This window comes from Kwoniella shivajii, chromosome 1 (assembly GCF_035658355.1).
Source record: "Kwoniella shivajii chromosome 1, complete sequence".
In the NCBI taxonomy this organism is placed as follows: domain Eukaryota; kingdom Fungi; phylum Basidiomycota; class Tremellomycetes; order Tremellales; family Cryptococcaceae; genus Kwoniella; species Kwoniella shivajii.
This window is the reverse complement of record NC_085908.1, coordinates 161,833-178,744: the sequence shown is the minus strand read 5'-3', so window position 1 is coordinate 178,744 and position 16,912 is coordinate 161,833. Positions and strand designations below refer to the sequence as shown.

The window sequence follows — 16,912 nt, the reverse complement described above, 5'->3', positions numbered from 1 at the left end:
TCTCAACTTCCTCTAGTGGCATCATCACATGTTCCAATCGGCCAATGAGCTTGATAGACCACCTGGCATCCTACTACTATTTCCCAGCCAACCACTTTCAGTCTCTGCTGCCGAGTTTTCAGATCGTTTCTTTTCTACCCAATCTTCTAATCTGTTCAATCCCCCTTTATTTAATCCTTTCCATTCGTGTTTGGCTACATTACCACCTTTTCTGAAATGTCCATTGGATTCCCAACATGTCGACATCAGAGTAGGTTCATACCCATGCCAAGCCACGTCTCGAACGGTTTTTCCACCTCCATATGCACGGAAGTCGTTACCAGTGTTTCTACCTGATGTGGCAGAGGCTGGGTCGTACGAAGAGGGGTCGGTATATTGTCCGTTATTTCGCAGAGGTAAACTTTCAGCTCGATTAAGAACTACACGGTGATAGAAATCAGTATGATTCCCTATGCCAAATCAAATAAGCAGAGATAGATACCTTGTACAACTGTAGCAAAGGAAAGTGTTAGTTGAACTTCTCCCGATTTGGCATGTATCTTGTCAACTCACCTCTTCCGTCAAGTGACCAGATATGTATCAATCCATCGGCACTGATGATTGTTTCATCAGTTACCACTTCCCTTGCTCAAGTAGTTGAAGTGGATCTCACCTTCCAGAGTAGATATAACTTTGACCTGTCGATTCTCTAGGACTGAAATGACACCTTATCAAGGTATTCAACACTGAGTGACCTCTGTATGTCATGATTGAGCAATCTTTAGGATGAGCCAACCTATTTGGTCGAGGATAGTCCATTGATCGATCTGTCGAAGCAAATTGGACTCAGTCTCTTACACACAGTGCGATCAACGAGCAAAACATATAAATTTCCACTCACAATCAAATCTTGGTTGACCATATTTAGCCACAGCATCAGGTTCAGTCTCAAAATCGTTTGCATTTGCCATTTTCCTTAGATCGTACAATCTTGCAGCTTGATCTTTTGAATTGACCACGATATATCGACCATCACCTTTTGGTGAAGTATAAGTTATACCTTCTGTCGCACCGACCAGGATACCTGAAGGTGTCGATGAAGACAGCGATCTTCTATCCCATACTTTAACATATCCATCATCGGATCCTGAAACCAGAATATTGGTAGACGACTCATCGGCGAATGATACCGCATTGACTGTATTGTGAAAGAAGAAGATGCGTTAGCTTTTGTGGAGATTATTATCATCTAGACGATGATGTCAGTGAAGAGGTGTACGTCTGAACTCACCATCATCCGCATGACCTTGTACAGCTAAAGATCTCCTTTCAGCCTCGATATCGTAGACCATGATCCTACCACCACTTGCTCCAGCTACGACTTCTTTGCCATCTGCAGAGAACCTGATACTCCAGATCTAAAGGAGATAGCGTTTAGCTTATGATTATACATGATGCCACATCGCAGTACTCACTCCGAACCGATCGTATCCCCACATACTATCCCTTCCACCAGCTGAGAAATTGAGTTCAGTATGCTCCTGATCTGTTTCAGCTGTGTACAGCATATGCACATAAGGCGTGATTGAGGAGTATATCATTCTATGAAGATCAATATTAGCAAAAGGTTTTGTTGAGATACGATCAATGAGATTCAAGTCATACTTTTCACCTTTTTTATCCGCATCACAATCGGTTACAGTCCAAGAGCCTTCAACACCTTGAACCCTTTTAATCCGTTTTAAGGAGGTATCTTCTGTGAGCATTCCTCCACGATTTCGTGCCCAACCTTGAAATTGATCTTCATCATCATCGTCCTCAGTTTCGTAATCATCTTCATTTTCCTCTTCCTCTGCAGCTGCAGATGGTACAGGTGATAAAACAGGTTGTTGCGATTTTGATCTCGTTCGTTTATTAGGTATCGTCTTCTTAGATCTGTTCATCGAGTATAGATGTAAGGTGAAATATTGGGTTGCGGTATCTGCAGGTAAATATCGATTATAACGTTGTCCGGTATCAGATGAGATTGGATAATCAGAATAAGTCAGGGTTGTTCAAATATAATTTCTGTTCAAGGAAAGTGATACTCACAGAATAAAGAATAATCTTCTCTTGCGAATTGACCTACGTATGGTACTGAAGGATAAGTAGCAACGATCGTTCCTGGTGTATTAGGTACCATCGCTCTTGCATGTGCAGACTAAGATTTGTCCGTGGATATCAGCATGACGCTGCAGGGAGACCAGTCCTTGGTGTGATAAGATAGAACGTACGGTGATCTTTGGTCCTGTCCAGGCTTTCATCCATCTTTCATTTCCTCTAGGTCTTTTTTTACCTGCAGGTGAATTACAATTCCATTGACCAATTCTACCGAATTCACCAGATTTCAATAGTTCCATTCCTTTTGGATCAGGTTCTATTTGTTTCTTATACCATGCATCCTTTCCTCTCCTAGTTCGATTGTTCTCATTTGCTAATCTTCTTAAGATAGCTTGACTATTTCTACCTGAAGTAGTTACACCTCCACCCCCTGCTAATATTCTTTGCAATAATGAAGTACCATCTAAATCAATATCATCTCCCTCGTTACCATCTTCGTTCGCGGTTGCATTTGCATTTGATTGATAAATTAAATTTCGAAGCGTTATGAAAGCTTCTGAACTTCCATCATCACCTTGTCCTCCTTCTCCTATCAAAGTCGCATTACCCATGTCTTCATCCGATTCACCTTGTTCGTAATCTTCGTCATCCTCTTCATCATCATCGTCATCGTCGTAATTCTCTCCAATGTCATCCTCGAATATGTAATCATCATCGTCTTCATCTCCGAAGAAATCATCAGGATCGATCATTACTCGATAAGGTCCTCCTCCAGCTTGATCAGGATCGTCATCTTCGTCTTCCCATTGATCTTCATCTCCTCCTACCGTATCATAGAACTCTTCCAAGTCGGCGTGTAGATCGTCGCTCATGTTGATGATGGACTATCGAAAGTGACTGATGTTGGTATTCTATATGAAGCAGATCTATCACAAATGGAGATCGATAAGATGGCATCTCAGCAGTTGATATCTCGACAGCCTTCTACCGGCATAAACCGATTCCCGAGGTAAAAGAATGTGAAACCTCCACTTCCCAAAAGCCTCCACTCTGAAGGGAAATGCCACATTCAGCCGACTCTAAAAGGGGCAACATGAATAAGTTCATGATACACCGGTTGTGATTGCTTGGTGAGATAACCGGTACCATCTCTTCGTTTCTCTCTGTCTCCTTTGAATAATTCAGTTCATATGCAACAAGAACACCAATAGACAACATTCTGATCCAGCCATTAGTTTTCTCCTACGCTCCTGATCATCATAATCACAGCATCTACTGTACTCCTAACCTACAAGACTTCCTCAATCTACAGCGTCTGACTACCATGAAATCATCTTCCCATCTTTTCGCTTCTCATATTCCCAGAGTGGAATCGTTTATCGTCTCTTCCAAACGAACTCCATTCGGCGCTTATGGTGGAAAGTGAGTTTCTGACCTGACGTGATCCGACATTGAGAGATGCGGTGGGATACTTACGTGTCGTCCTCTAGACTCAAGGAACTCAAAGCTTCTGAATTGGGAGGAATAGCGGGTAAAGCTGCTTTGGCTGAATTACCTGCTGAAGTAGAAGTCGATCAAGTGTTCTTCGGGTGAGCTCCTGGTTACTTCTACTTCGCCGAAGACGTGTCGAGCTAATATCTGTACGTTTTAATAAGCAACGTTTCTCAGTCTGATAATTCGACACCATACCTCGCAAGGCACGTTGGTCATCTATCGGGCTTGAAACCGACTGTTCCAGCTTTGACGTTGAATAGGTGGGTTGAAGAGCCAACTAAGAGATCTCTCCAAAGACAGCTCTAACCCGGATGTATCGCATAGATTGTGTGGATCAGGTTTCCAATCTGCCATCGCTGCTGCCCAGCATATCTCTTTAGGAGAAGCAGATGTCTGTTTGACTGGAGGAGCAGAAGCGATGAGTATGAGTCCTTATACCATGTCTGGACTTTCGCGGTAAGCTTGATCCATGATGAAGACTGCGTCGATGAGCCGGCTGATAGGAAGTATAGATATGGAACGAGATACGGAGTGGATCTGAAGCTGGAAGATTCCCTGGCGGCTGCTTTGATTGATCAAAATCCAGGTGGTGCTAAGACTCCAATGGGAGGTTAGTCGTCTACTATCTTATTTATGGAATCAAGCTGATTATATGCCCAGTGACCGCTGAGAACCTTGCTAAGAAGTATGGTATAACGAGAGATGAATGTGACGGTAAGCTCGAATTGGTCTTTCCGAACGTGCATAAGACCAGCTAATATCCCCTTAGCATACGCCTTGCAATCGCAACAACGATACGGGGAGGGACTTGCAGCAGGAGCCTTCACTTCTGAGCTCATACCAATCTCTCTCAAACCCGTGAAAGGAGTCCCTCAAACGCTAGAAGCAGATGAACATCCAAGACCACAAGCATCAATTGCATCTCTCAAAAAACTTCCATCGGTGTTCGAAAAGAATACAGGAGTAGTAACAGCTGGAAACGCATCAGGTATTTGTGATGGTGCAGCTGCCAATATCGTCATGTCTGAATCATCACTTCAGACATACGGAGTGAAACCTTTAGCTAGAATAGCTTCTTATAGTTGGAGTGCATGCGAACCTGAGATAATGGGTATTGGACCCGTAGTAGCTGTTAGAAGAGCTTTAGAGAAAATTGGTAAAACAGTTCAAGATATGGATATAATCGAAGTCAACGAGGTTCGTGAAGATATCCAGCTAGAAAATACGCATTGAGGATAGTATAGCTGATACGGTATACTGGAGTAGGCATTTGCAGCTCAATGGTTAGCTGTTCAAAGAGAATTGGAATTACCTATGGAGAAGAGTAATATGTTTGGTGGAGCTATAGCACTGGGTCATCCTTTAGGTGCTAGTGGAGCGAGGTCAGTGCATGCTTTCCAAGCGGAGATGGTATGCTGACATGAGAACGTATAGGATATTGGCTAATCTTACTCACAACCTTCATCGACTCAATAAGCAGTGGGCTTTAGGAGCAGCTTGTATTGGAGGTGGTCAAGGTATAGCGGTGATCCTGGAGAGATGTTAACCCTGCTCGAGTAAGGTCGAGGGTAGTGTCCGAGTAGCCAGTACATCGTTGATCGTAGATTAGAATGTTATGTGAAGCATGCTATTCGTTATCAGCCCCAACTATCCAGCGAAGACTCCTGATGACCCATGCGGTCAATAGCCAATGCGCGTTAAGTTATCTGAAATATCCCCTAACTTATCTCTTCTCCACGATTGCGGCTAAATCGGTTACGTGACCAAACAATCTGTACTAAATCGATCACCATTGGTAACTTACTCCAGCAATTCATCTTATCTTCCCTTCCATCCTAATTGCATCTCCTCTTTCAGTTCTGCTTTTGGTGATATATCCAGGAATCGTTGAACAGCATCATCATCATCATAATCATCACACTTGATAATGCCATCTTCACCACCATCACATCCTTCTACTACTCATTATATGAATGAACCTCAACCACCTCCACCAATGACACCACTTGAACCACCTGATATTCCAGCTATACTACGTTCCAAGCGATCACTCAAAGCTCAAATCTTAACATTGGATTTACCTCGACCCTTTCAAATAGCTGTAACGTGTTTCAGTATAGGAATAAGTGCACTTCAGTCAAATGGTGTTTTGTGTTGGGGTACTTATGGCCCTGTAGTTGCTAAATCATTAGAATTGGATGGTACACAAGCTCAGACGATTGTTGTTGGGTGAGTTCGTTTTCCTCATATTGACAAACTAGTGGTGCGAAGGATACTGATGACTTTCTAATCTTCTATTAAATTTGGCAGCGGTATACTAGGTGTATATCTTTGTGCTGCTCCTCTAGGTGCTTTGACAGACAAATACGGTCCGAGAATGTATGTTTTACGTTTTATTGCTTTCCCCCTTTGTCCTATCACCTTCAATCGTATCTGGCTAATGCCCTCATATCTAAAGTGGATCTCTTGTATCAGTCTTCTTTGGTCTGATAGGCTATCAATCATTCTCTGCGATTTTACGAAACGCTACAGCAGAGACGCCATACGTCCATCTATATCTTACAGTAGCTTATTTTTTGGTAGGAGCAGCTACTATTGGATCATATTTCGCCTGTTTGACATGTGGTAAGTGACTCGAATGTGACTGTTTATCTTGAACGGTTGAAGAGTATCTCCTCTCATGAAGTTGTGTCTCACGCTAATGCAATTTCATCACTCAATCTAGCATCCCTCTCATTCCCCTCACATCCAACTCTCGCATTATCATTACCTTTATCTCTGGTCGGTTTATCAGCGTTGGTCTTATCTTCTTTCTCCTCTTTACCTATATTTCAAGCAAAGGGCACGACAGATCTTGATCCTGCGAGATTCCTATTCTTCTTAGGGATATTATCGCCTTGTATCAACATATTCGGATCATTATTTATGAAAGTCATTCCTCAGCCTGAATTATTCGGAGAAATAAGGCTACCAGAAGGACAACAAGATGAAGATGATATTGACAGTTCAGAACTGGGTGGAGACGGGGACATGGGAGAAATGAGCGAGAGTATAGGTCAATTGTTGAGATTAGATGAAAGAACTCCTATGTTGATAGGAGGTATAGAAGCTGCATGGGAAGAAATAGAAGCTATGGAACAAGGAAAAGATATTTGGACAGCTAAAGACTTAGTTAAAGATTATCAAGGTTTCTGGATATTCGGTTTATTACTTGCTTTAATCATAGGTCCTGTGAGTGCACGTTTGTCTAAACTCCTCCCGTGTGAATGCTGTCATTCAGAGGTCATTCTAGCTCCGCTAATCCATTTTCTCCATTCAATAGGGAGAAATGATCATAGCTTCGATAGGATCAATAATAACGACCCTCTTACCGCCCACAACAACAACATATTCATCCTTATTGATGTTCAGAGTCGATTCTGATCCATTAGCAATAAGGAACAAACATGTTTTCTTATTGTCATTAGCTTCTACAATATCAAGATTAGTCACTGGTGTATTAGCAGATTATTTAGCACCCCCCTTGAAAACAATCATCAATCCAGCACATAAAGCAGATCCAACGGCCCCAATACATCTTTTCATCCGGAAACGACCTGTAAGATTAAGTAGATCGGTTTTCGCGTCTTTGACCGCACTGGTACTGGGCTCGATATATGCTTTCTCAGCTGGATTCTTAGTGGATACAGGTGCTCCATTGAGTGTTCTAAGTGCAGGATCAGGAGCTATGTATGGTGCCATATTTACACTTGTCGTGAGTTGAATCGCTGAAGTTCGATATTTCGACATGTCAATGAGGTTTCAATCACCACCAACAATCCGGATCGATATCTACCGCATCAGAACATGCTAACGATTGCCATTCAACATGATAGCCCGCAATCGTATCACATCACTATGGCCCAACAAATTTCGGTTTAGCATGGGGTATGATATCTTATTTCGCTGCATTAGGAGCTATTGTATACTCTGTACGTTATCATTCTCTGCCAGTTTCCCCTTCTCTTTCATGTTCAAAGTGCAAACCGATCGATGCCTTGTGCTGACCTATTTCAAATCATCAACAGTACTTGTATGCGTTACTATCCGTACCAGAAAATGGCAATTCTGCAGAACAATGTTACGGTCCACAATGTTTCAAGCTCACTTTCATAATATGTGCTGTCAGTTGTGCGGTAGGAGCTGTCGGTGTAGTCATTCTAGGTAGAAAGTGGAAAGTGTAATTGCTTCAGTCAAAATAACAACAAGGTGACATCCAGGCAGTGTTTGGAAGAAGGCAAAAAGGAAAGTCACAATTCAGTCAGTGGAAAAGGCCATAGAAGTCGAAATGTCGAGACAGGGGGTTGGGGCCTGAAAAAACATCACAGAAGAAAGGTTTGTACGTACAATATCAGCATTTAGCATTACACAGAACATGTATGAGTATATATACATTTCACGATCTGTATCAAGGAGTAATCAAATATTAAACCCCGTACTTGTGACACAGATTGTATTACGAACCACTTGAAGGTCTCCATAAAGGATCAAGATTCATATCAGAATTCTTTCCAATCTTTCAAATGACCAACTTGTGCTAGACTTGGATCAAGACGTCTTGTGATTATTCTCATCGTATGACCTTTCTCTTTATCCAGATCATAAAGTGTTACCCTATTGTCCCGCGATAGTAGGATTATCAGATATCATATTTCAGCGAAAGTACATGACCTTGAGTACGAGTTGTGTAAAAGTGATATTGTGATGCTCACTTTTTGATACCTTTGTCTTTGACTTGATCTTTTACAGCATAAAAATGATTTCGAGTCAAGTGTTCCATTTCGGGTAAATCTTTGGCTTTGAGTATAATGGGAGTTTTGGTCGCTTTATCGAACCATTCCTCTGATCAATGAACAGGTCCATTAGCATTTTGATCCTGATCTTTGTATCACTAGTTATCATTCAACGTAATATCATATGATATGATACGAGTGTACAGGCTCAAAGAGAAAAAGAGAAATTGGGAAAACTTTGACGAACCTAATTTATCATCATCGAGTTCAACTTCTAATTCAGTATCTAGTCCTGTCAAAGCCCACAAACCAGATGTTGCATCTGCGTTAGTATGATTATCAGTTTGGATGACGCCATCTTTGACCCATCCTTCATCGACCGCTTCAGGGTGAGTGGCAATTGCGTTTCTGGTCGACTCGAACCACCTAATAACGAGAGAGAGAGCAGTGGTGATAAGTGACGCATGTCAGTTAGCTCATGGTGTCAGCACAAGTTGAGAGTTAGATGATGATAGTACAGTACTCGTATACAAATCCTCACGGCTTCTGAGATATGAACACTCTCAAATTTGTGTGAAGATATAGACATACCAATTATCGTTTCCACTATCTGGCCAAACTGTGCTCAAGGAATATTCACTGCGATCTTTTTTATAAACAGTAGCTTCAGCCACTGAGACAGCTTTATAATCACCCTGAAAGTGATAATTCTTCTTTACATCATATCCAGAATTAAGTAATGCGCAAGCTGTCACATGCTACAGTACAGAAGTAACCAAGACAATCAACGTTTCTTCCCACTTTTATACAAAGTTGAATCGGATGGGATTGGACTTACGAGCCATGTACTTCCTGTAACTCTCAAATCATCACAACTCGGATTCTCATTCCAAAATTGACGTCCAGAATCTCTTTTCTGTTCATTCGCTTCGGTCGCTGGCGTAGGAAAAGCTTATTAGCAGACGTCCCTCGCTTGAATCACTCGCTATTTGTCAAGATAACCCCTTTCTCAATTTCACAAATAAGGTTAATGTTTGCAGTATTATTTGACGCACCTGTGATCAGACTCGCCGAAAGCAGCAAACCTTTCAGGAGATCAATGAACGATAAGACCATTTCTACAAGTCGAAATATTGTTTACAAGTTATCAGTCGAGTATCGTACTATTGTCGTTATATTTACCAAGGTGCGAACAAGACGGTAGCGTAAGATTTGAGAAAAGGCGACTCATTGTGAGATTGTGAAACACGCAGTCGATATCTACAGATGAAACAGTCACCAGATGAAAGGACGAATGTCAAAAGGATCGATTAGCGTATTAGTCAATCTCGCCGATGATCAATGAAAGGAAGCATTGCGTTTATACAGCAATTCATCGTTTCGAGGGGAGGTCGATCAAAGGTTTTGCGAAAGGGATGATCAACCAGTCGACTAGACTCCAAGCCATTCGTATCAAATCTAATAGTAATCAACAGCACATTCGCGTGAGCAGGCCATATGCTAGGACTTTGTGACGGTATGCATGTCGAATTTTCCCCGAGCTACACCTGGTACTCCTACAATGCTGAATGAAAATTCGCGGTGCAAAGTGAAGCAAGCATGTCTATGGTCGGCTTAAAGCACCAGTCGATGTTCAGAAAACAGCTCAGCCAGAGTACAGAATAACAATGATCACACTGGAGGTTCCACGCTGTATGAGTATCGCACTGGCCTTTCCTGCCTGACCATGTTACCGGTAATTTGTTATCGCAGCCATGGTGATAATCCAATCTAAGGATCAACTGGGTATCCTTGATTTTTCCAAGCTATAAAACCACCTTTTAGATCAGTAGCGGTTTTGATTCCTATTTCGATCAATGACGATGCGGCAAGTGATGATGCGTATCCTTCATTACATACCTATCCATTTGATCGCATCAACCACATCAGCACTGACGGACGTCAAACGGTAGGCTTTCATAGCATATGAAATGGACCCTGTGAGTATATCATAGTGACTCACTATAATGGGTTTGAAATTAGCTTGTTTAGCTTCAGGTATATTATCAGGCGAAGTTGGATCTAATCTCCATTCTAATACGTTCCTATTGGACATCACATTTGTCAAAAAGTCACGAATTAAGAACTAAGCAAAATACCTGAGTCCACATTGTGATACTCCTTATTAAAGGTTACCTTAATTTCAAGCCAATGTGTATCTCCGAGATCTCTCAGATCCAATCAAAAATCTCAATCGACTCCACTCACCGCTCAATTATGATAGCTCCAGGTATACTTCCTTCCTTTTCCCGAAATGAGCAAGGTCTAGTATCGATCATAATTGCTCCATCTTTCTTACCTACTTGCTCAAAAGCTTCTTTCGGATCTAGACGAAGGACGTTCTTCCGTTTTTCTTCTAGGTAGATCTCGATCTTACTCTTCGCAGACGGCGATGACATGATGATGATTAAAAAGTGGATATGCAGAATACAGAAATCTTAAGACTGATTGTATTCTGTCATTTCTGTAAGTTACAGCTACTCGACTAGTTCATGGGACAGAAATACTCGCAACAGTGTGGAATTAGCCGATGAATGGCGTCATATTGTTACCGAGATTGTTGTGATCGCCTATATTAATTATTACTCACGCTTAGGTCTACATGTCGTGTTAAATGTTGTCGATTGATGCGGATACCAAGGGGATAATGCATTGTCCAATATATACATGTACCACACTACGACCGTATCTTCGAAAACGGGAAATGCTGGTCACACCATTTATGTGATTGAATATCTTTACCAGAAATATCTGGTGAGGAAGAAAGGAAATGCTCAAGGGATAGGATATGGTGATGATAACGACGTGATTGATGTAGTTCAATGGACAGAATAGTGCCAACCAACTTGATTCTGTATACTCTTGGAGTACAAGTGAGAGGTATCATATATTATGATTCACTCAATATCTTATCTATATTCTCGTTCAACCATCCTGCTCTTGACTGTAGATTAGCATTCGGGAATAATGTATAAATCGCTTCTCGAGTTTGTCTTTTCGTTCTACGTGCAAGGAATTAGCATGCAGGATCACTTACAGACATTGCAGCACGAAAGGAGATGCAGATGGATTTAAGCTAAAGTCCACTCACACATTCATTAGATCTTGTTTACCTAACCAACCTTTCAATTTATCCAACACATCGGAATCTTCGATCTCATCCCTTTGATCAATTGACAAGCCTGCCAAAGATTGATCCTTTTCACTTCCTCCTCCAACTGGTCCACCGTATAATGGATTGGCCGTAGTTGCTAATGAGTAAGACGACATCCTAGATTGGTTCATCCCTCCACCACCACCTGCTCCATTCAGATTTGTCATTATTGTATTTCTAGGTGCTCCCATACCCATCACATTCATATTGGGTGGATGAGGTGACATCATTGACATGGGTGACATGTGTCCAGGTAAACCCATTCCCATTCCCATCATCATCGGATTCATCATCGGTGAGCCATGGTTGAATGGCTGTTGTTGAGGCATAGGAGGAGGATAGAATCCACTTCCTCTATTTGACATATTATCCATGAAACCTCCGTTTCCAGTCATCATAGGATTTATACCTTGACCTTGGTTGCCATCGTAGTTTGATCCAGCACCCCACATCGACATTCCCGCCATGGACTGGACTCTGCCTCGGGGATTGAATCCACCTCTTAAAGAAGGATTGGAATCTGCATGACGTAAATTTCGGGAAGAATGTTGAGGACCCAATGGTGAGGAATTTCGCCAGTAATCCGCTCCTGGAGGCAATTCAGATGTTGAAGAATGGAACGATGGCGCTCGGTTGGAGATAGGATATGGGTGAAGGTTCCTTGATACCGATGTTTGAGTTGTTCCTCTTGATTTTTCCGAATGGAGAGAAGCAGTCTCCCACGCGTTGGCCTCGTATTCTACAGCAATAGCATAAGAACTGGATCCGTGAACTCAGTATGTTCAACCACTCACCTTTGAACGTCCTGTACGGGATCATACCCTCATTGAACGGCTCGTCATCTTCGTAAACGACTGTCTTTTGATTACCTTCACCGACCACCTTACTGTGTGAAGAGAATGTACATGTCAGCTGCGGTCTATGGGTCTGTACCATAAGAACCAGCTTACCGAGTATTACCCCAGCTGAAATCGTCCATGGACCAGAACGAATACATAGGTAGGAATACAGAATAGACCGGGAATCTGCGATCCCACAAGTCAGCACAAGCTCATCAGTCAGGGACGAAAGCTGAGGCTCACGCAAGAATGTAGACTATCATCCATCCCACCAACATGAACTCCCTTTTAATGATAAAAATCAATGCCTGGATAGCGTAAGTCAGCTTTAGATAGATCATCCTGGTAGTCATCCTGGAACTCACCTGAAGACCGTAGACAGCGCCAATCATCGCTAGCGAGATGACAGGTACAGCAGCTTTATGAGTCGATACGACGACGACCAGGTAGACGAGCTAGGATGATATAATCAGTATCACTTGGATTTCTGTCTGATCATTATCACTTACATAAACACATGTAGCAGGGAGGATCTGTATGGCCAAGCTGTCAGTCCCTGATATATAGGAAAATCTGAACGATCAACAAGAAACTCACGATAGTACCTAGTAAATCTAAGAATACGATCCATCTCATACTGAATAAGCAGAATCCACACATTTCAGGTAGAAACAATAATTCCACCAAATTGTGTATAGTCGAATTGATCCATCTTCTTCGTTGTGACAATAAGACATTCCACCTTGATGGTGCGACTGTATGAGCTACAGCATCTGGAGTGAATTTCATTTTCATAGTTGGGAAATGTTTCATCATTAATGTGGTAAGATATCGATCTTCACCTAAAGAGAAAAGGTTCTTCTTGTGCAATGTGTCGACATTCGGTTCAGCGTACTCGTCAATAACGATAGATGATATGATTACTGGACGGCCTTTATCTGCTGTTCGGATCCGATATACTGAGAAACATCCCGGTAGACATGTCACTGAACCGAATAGAGATTCAAAAGCTTTAGTCAAGTGATGTGAGATATAGTACTCGTAGACCTAAATCAGAACTTCAGCTTGATCATCTGATGGTGACAGACGGAAGGGAGATCGCTCACCTGAATCATCGTAGTCAAAGACTCTTTTTCATTAGCCACTTTGGTCTCTCCGCATATACCGATGATCTTTTGGTCGTCCGACGTGCAAGAAATGAGTCGATTAAGGGAGTCCGGGGTAACAGTCTATATTGGGGAGATAATGAGCGATCAAAAACAGTCACTGCCACTCAGCTTATGGCTTACAGTGTCGGCATCAACCTGGAAGATGTACTCGTAGAACGCAGGATCTATCCCAATAACGTTTCTCATTTGATGGTAGATCTCCAATTCCAAAGGCGACATTGGTGCCTCAAAGTGGACTCTGTTGAGGTACTGCATGAGGAGTACCTGTGAATCTCTTTTACCTCTATTACCTGGTTTAGAGGTTTCAGATGGTTTGCCGACTTTGATGACTACCACATATCTACGTTCGATATGGCGGATCAGCCATGTCGTCAGGGTGTATAGTATCATCAAGGCTATGTTTTATGCTGTTTTGCACAACTCACGGTACCACATGACCTTCGAATTCGTATAGACCACTATAGATTTTTCCATAATTCAGTTGCTTACTACCTTCACCGATAGATTTGAAGAGCAGTGGCTCTGGATCATGTTTCGGATCAACACCCAATAAGTCTAGGACAATTCTTGGTGTAGGTCGATTATTACCTGAACCAATAATATTACCATCGCAGATGATAAAAATCAGTTTCCTCTTATCGTCATATTTCAAAGCTGCCAATGAATCGATAGTTTTTTTCAATGATTCTTCTCCTTCAGTGTAACAAGGTACTTGGCAGATAACGAATTTGTCCAATAATTCAGGTTGTCTTTTTGAGCCTAATTGTAGTGCAGCCAAAACTGAAGACCGATCTCATCAGCTGCCAGCACATGATCACGACAGAAAAGAGGGCACGTACATTTGGCAGCTATGGTAGCCATAATGATTATACTAAAAGCGAGCAGTATGTAGTTCTGGACAAGACATTTTGCTTCTTTCCTGAAATCTAATTGACCAACATAGAAAGCTTGATCAAGACAGTTGAGATTGCTGGCAGCGTCTTCCGTTGACATTTTAGCTAAAATCTCTTTCATCGACTTGGTGATATCCTGTCCTGCGGACGATTGGAACAAACCAGATATATCCTCGTTCAGAAACGAATAATTAGGTAAACCGGTTCCACTTGAAGAGGAGTAATACTGCTCCGTATATAGATAATCGGATAAGTCGTACACTTTCTTGTTGTAAATTGCCCATTGTCTTAAGAAAACATTCGAATTAGCCCCCTCCTTACCGTGGACGATATCAAGGGTTTTATTCGACCAGCAAATGGGATATCTATATAAAATCGTGATCACTCACTTGGAATCAGAGCTTGCTCCACTCTCCACGGTGGCCTTGTCAAAGACGTAACTCCCCTTATAATATTGTTTGAGATCAGGTATTAGTCTATTCGTATACCAATCGTCATCGTCCAACTTTGTTCCCGTTATAGTTTGTAGTTTTCCACTAGTGTGTACGGCGTAAGCTACGATCGGAGTGAAATTTGCTCTCATTAAAGTTAGATCTTCGTTAGTCACTAGTCCAGGACAAGCGACTGTCATAGGTGGTGGAAAATAATCGGTTAGATCCTGACCTGCGAATTCCAGCATGACATCGGCTGATGTAGTGTAAGAGGAGAAATCGGAATGTTGCCCTTTATAGAACTTCGTGAACTGAGCAATGTATAAAGAACAATTAGCTGATCAGAGGAGCGACTTTGATCACCCAATGACACTCACATCGTAAACTTTGCCAGCTATAGCAGACATGTAATCATCTTCACCTTGATGAGTTGCTAATTCACTTGTATTCCAAGCTTTGTCACTGTTCGGACATAATATCTTTCCGAAAACGATGATATAAAACAGGACGACTCCACAAGAAAAGATAATCATTATGAAGATAGCCAGTTTTTCTCTCCATGCCATTCTAACATCTTGTCTTTTCAGCTTACCCACATGTATTAACAAGAAACTTGGTACCCAAAAAGTCAACATCCATGTTATCCTGATCCACCATCTTCTAGCACTGGTGGTTGCTATGATCTCTGTTGATTGTATTTTCTTTTTTTTCTCTTTGACTATCATACCATCTTCCTCTATATCATAAGATTTCGATTTAGTATCATATGGAGTTGAATAATTGTCCGGATCGATCTTGTCATATGCTGACCATACGGTAGAAGCATTTGGATCAGGTGAGTCCTCATATCCTACATTATGTCCTGGTCCAGGTGGAGGTGGCGGATAAGGCTGCTGTTGATATTGGTGTGGATGTGAATACTCGTTTTGATGAGGATACTGGTCACGATTAGGGTATGGAGATGGAGATGGTAGAGGTGAAATAGCTTCTCGTAATGGTACAGAGGTTTCATCGGTATCATAATCATGACGATCAGGGGATACATGTGCTGGTGCATGCACTGGTAAAGATCGATTCTCTTCTAAATGTGAATATCGATGATTAGGTGGTGATGATCTGAACTCGCCCGATCCAGTTGGTCGATGTGACATGGTGTGAGTGAACGGTGAAGGTGTTGATGATTGTTGGTTTGTCCTCAGTGTGTATCCTTATATCCTGAGGACAAATGGGGAGCTGTTGATAATCGAAATGATTCGTTGCGTTAGATCGTGAAGTCTGGCTATTGTAAGGATGTTGACAAGTGAGACAGGTTGGGAAATAGGTGATGTATGCGTGAGAATGAGGAAGGTAAAAGCGGCAAGTCGTTACTGGTTCAAAGTGGAATATGCTTAAGGATCTCTATGGTAACTTGACTTCAAGTCAGCTATGTTGCGATCGATGTGATATGATGAGCTGTCATCTGGTAATTCTGCTGTGAACGAAGGAAGATGAGTTACTGATGAGTGCTTACTATGATGTGACTGATTGATAGATTGATTGATAGATTGATAGATTGAGACAAAGTATTGGTTGAATTGTGAATATATATTATGTATATATTATATATGCTGTGTATGATTTTCCTTTTCTTTTTTCTCTACTTTTCCCCTTCCTTTATTCTCTGTTTCTATATCTAATGACCCTTTGAATCGTGGTGTGTGCGTGTGGGTCCGTGCGGGGAGGCAATGGTCGCAATCATCACCTATGCTGAAAAGTAAAACAGTAGTGTTAAAAAGATGATTAGTATTGTACAAAGGTGCCCGATGAAAGACCGTCTTATCCTGCTGGCAATAGGAATACAGTAGTAGTGGTAACCACTGATATGACCCTGCATGACAACTTCTCCTCCTTCATTTCTGTGATTCTGAATGGGTTAGGGAGACAAAAAAGGATACCGAGTGTATAATAACTTTATTTGTGAATTTTGAATGGGAAATGAGTTTCATATGTTAATAATATGTTATTCAAAAAGGCTGTGTATCGAGTGAATTTCCTGTCACCAT

At 41.7% G+C, this 16,912-nt stretch overlaps 6 protein-coding genes across 6 annotated transcripts; 2 read left to right on the top strand and 4 right to left on the bottom strand.

The window, feature by feature from the left end:
• Positions 1–24: 24 nt before the first annotated feature.
• On the bottom strand, positions 25–2,951 carry IL334_000074 (uncharacterized protein; the record flags this gene model as incomplete). Its single annotated transcript, XM_062931860.1, has 9 exons — positions 25–419; positions 553–593; positions 653–806; positions 881–1,177; positions 1,271–1,397; positions 1,455–1,581; positions 1,645–1,960; positions 2,071–2,179; positions 2,253–2,951. 9 exons carry the CDS (start codon positions 2,949–2,951, stop codon positions 25–27), a joined length of 2,265 nt encoding a protein of 754 aa, XP_062787911.1.
• Positions 2,952–3,403: 452 nt separating this feature from the next.
• Positions 3,404–5,119, top strand: IL334_000073 (uncharacterized protein; the record flags this gene model as incomplete). The annotated part of the gene is made up of 9 exons (XM_062931859.1): positions 3,404–3,501; positions 3,570–3,668; positions 3,735–3,833; positions 3,898–4,029; positions 4,086–4,183; positions 4,234–4,287; positions 4,343–4,770; positions 4,840–4,955; positions 5,008–5,119. The coding sequence occupies 9 exons, from the start codon at positions 3,404–3,406 to the stop codon at positions 5,117–5,119; spliced, it is 1,236 nt and encodes a 411-aa protein (XP_062787910.1).
• Positions 5,120–5,500: 381 nt separating this feature from the next.
• Positions 5,501–7,796, top strand: IL334_000072 (uncharacterized protein; the record flags this gene model as incomplete). Its single annotated transcript, XM_062931858.1, has 7 exons — positions 5,501–5,802; positions 5,884–5,952; positions 6,032–6,198; positions 6,299–6,804; positions 6,896–7,327; positions 7,449–7,544; positions 7,641–7,796. 7 exons carry the CDS (start codon positions 5,501–5,503, stop codon positions 7,794–7,796), a joined length of 1,728 nt encoding a protein of 575 aa, XP_062787909.1.
• A 315-nt stretch (positions 7,797–8,111) lies between these two features.
• Positions 8,112–9,461, bottom strand: IL334_000071 (uncharacterized protein; the record flags this gene model as incomplete). Its single annotated transcript, XM_062931857.1, has 6 exons — positions 8,112–8,226; positions 8,325–8,454; positions 8,593–8,771; positions 8,937–9,103; positions 9,184–9,281; positions 9,401–9,461. 6 exons carry the CDS (start codon positions 9,459–9,461, stop codon positions 8,112–8,114), a joined length of 750 nt encoding a protein of 249 aa, XP_062787908.1.
• A 654-nt stretch (positions 9,462–10,115) lies between these two features.
• IL334_000070 (uncharacterized protein) lies at positions 10,116–10,783 on the bottom strand (the record flags this gene model as incomplete). Its single annotated transcript, XM_062931856.1, has 3 exons — positions 10,116–10,244; positions 10,348–10,429; positions 10,593–10,783. 3 exons carry the CDS (start codon positions 10,781–10,783, stop codon positions 10,116–10,118), a joined length of 402 nt encoding a protein of 133 aa, XP_062787907.1.
• Positions 10,784–11,274: 491 nt separating this feature from the next.
• IL334_000069 (uncharacterized protein) lies at positions 11,275–16,021 on the bottom strand (the record flags this gene model as incomplete). The annotated part of the gene is made up of 14 exons (XM_062931855.1): positions 11,275–11,386; positions 11,476–12,277; positions 12,333–12,424; positions 12,489–12,563; positions 12,621–12,685; positions 12,743–12,832; positions 12,887–12,910; positions 12,975–13,424; positions 13,484–13,606; positions 13,667–13,886; positions 13,972–14,326; positions 14,386–14,726; positions 14,829–15,181; positions 15,248–16,021. The coding sequence occupies 14 exons, from the start codon at positions 16,019–16,021 to the stop codon at positions 11,275–11,277; spliced, it is 3,876 nt and encodes a 1,291-aa protein (XP_062787906.1).
• Positions 16,022–16,912: the final 891 nt, after the last annotated feature.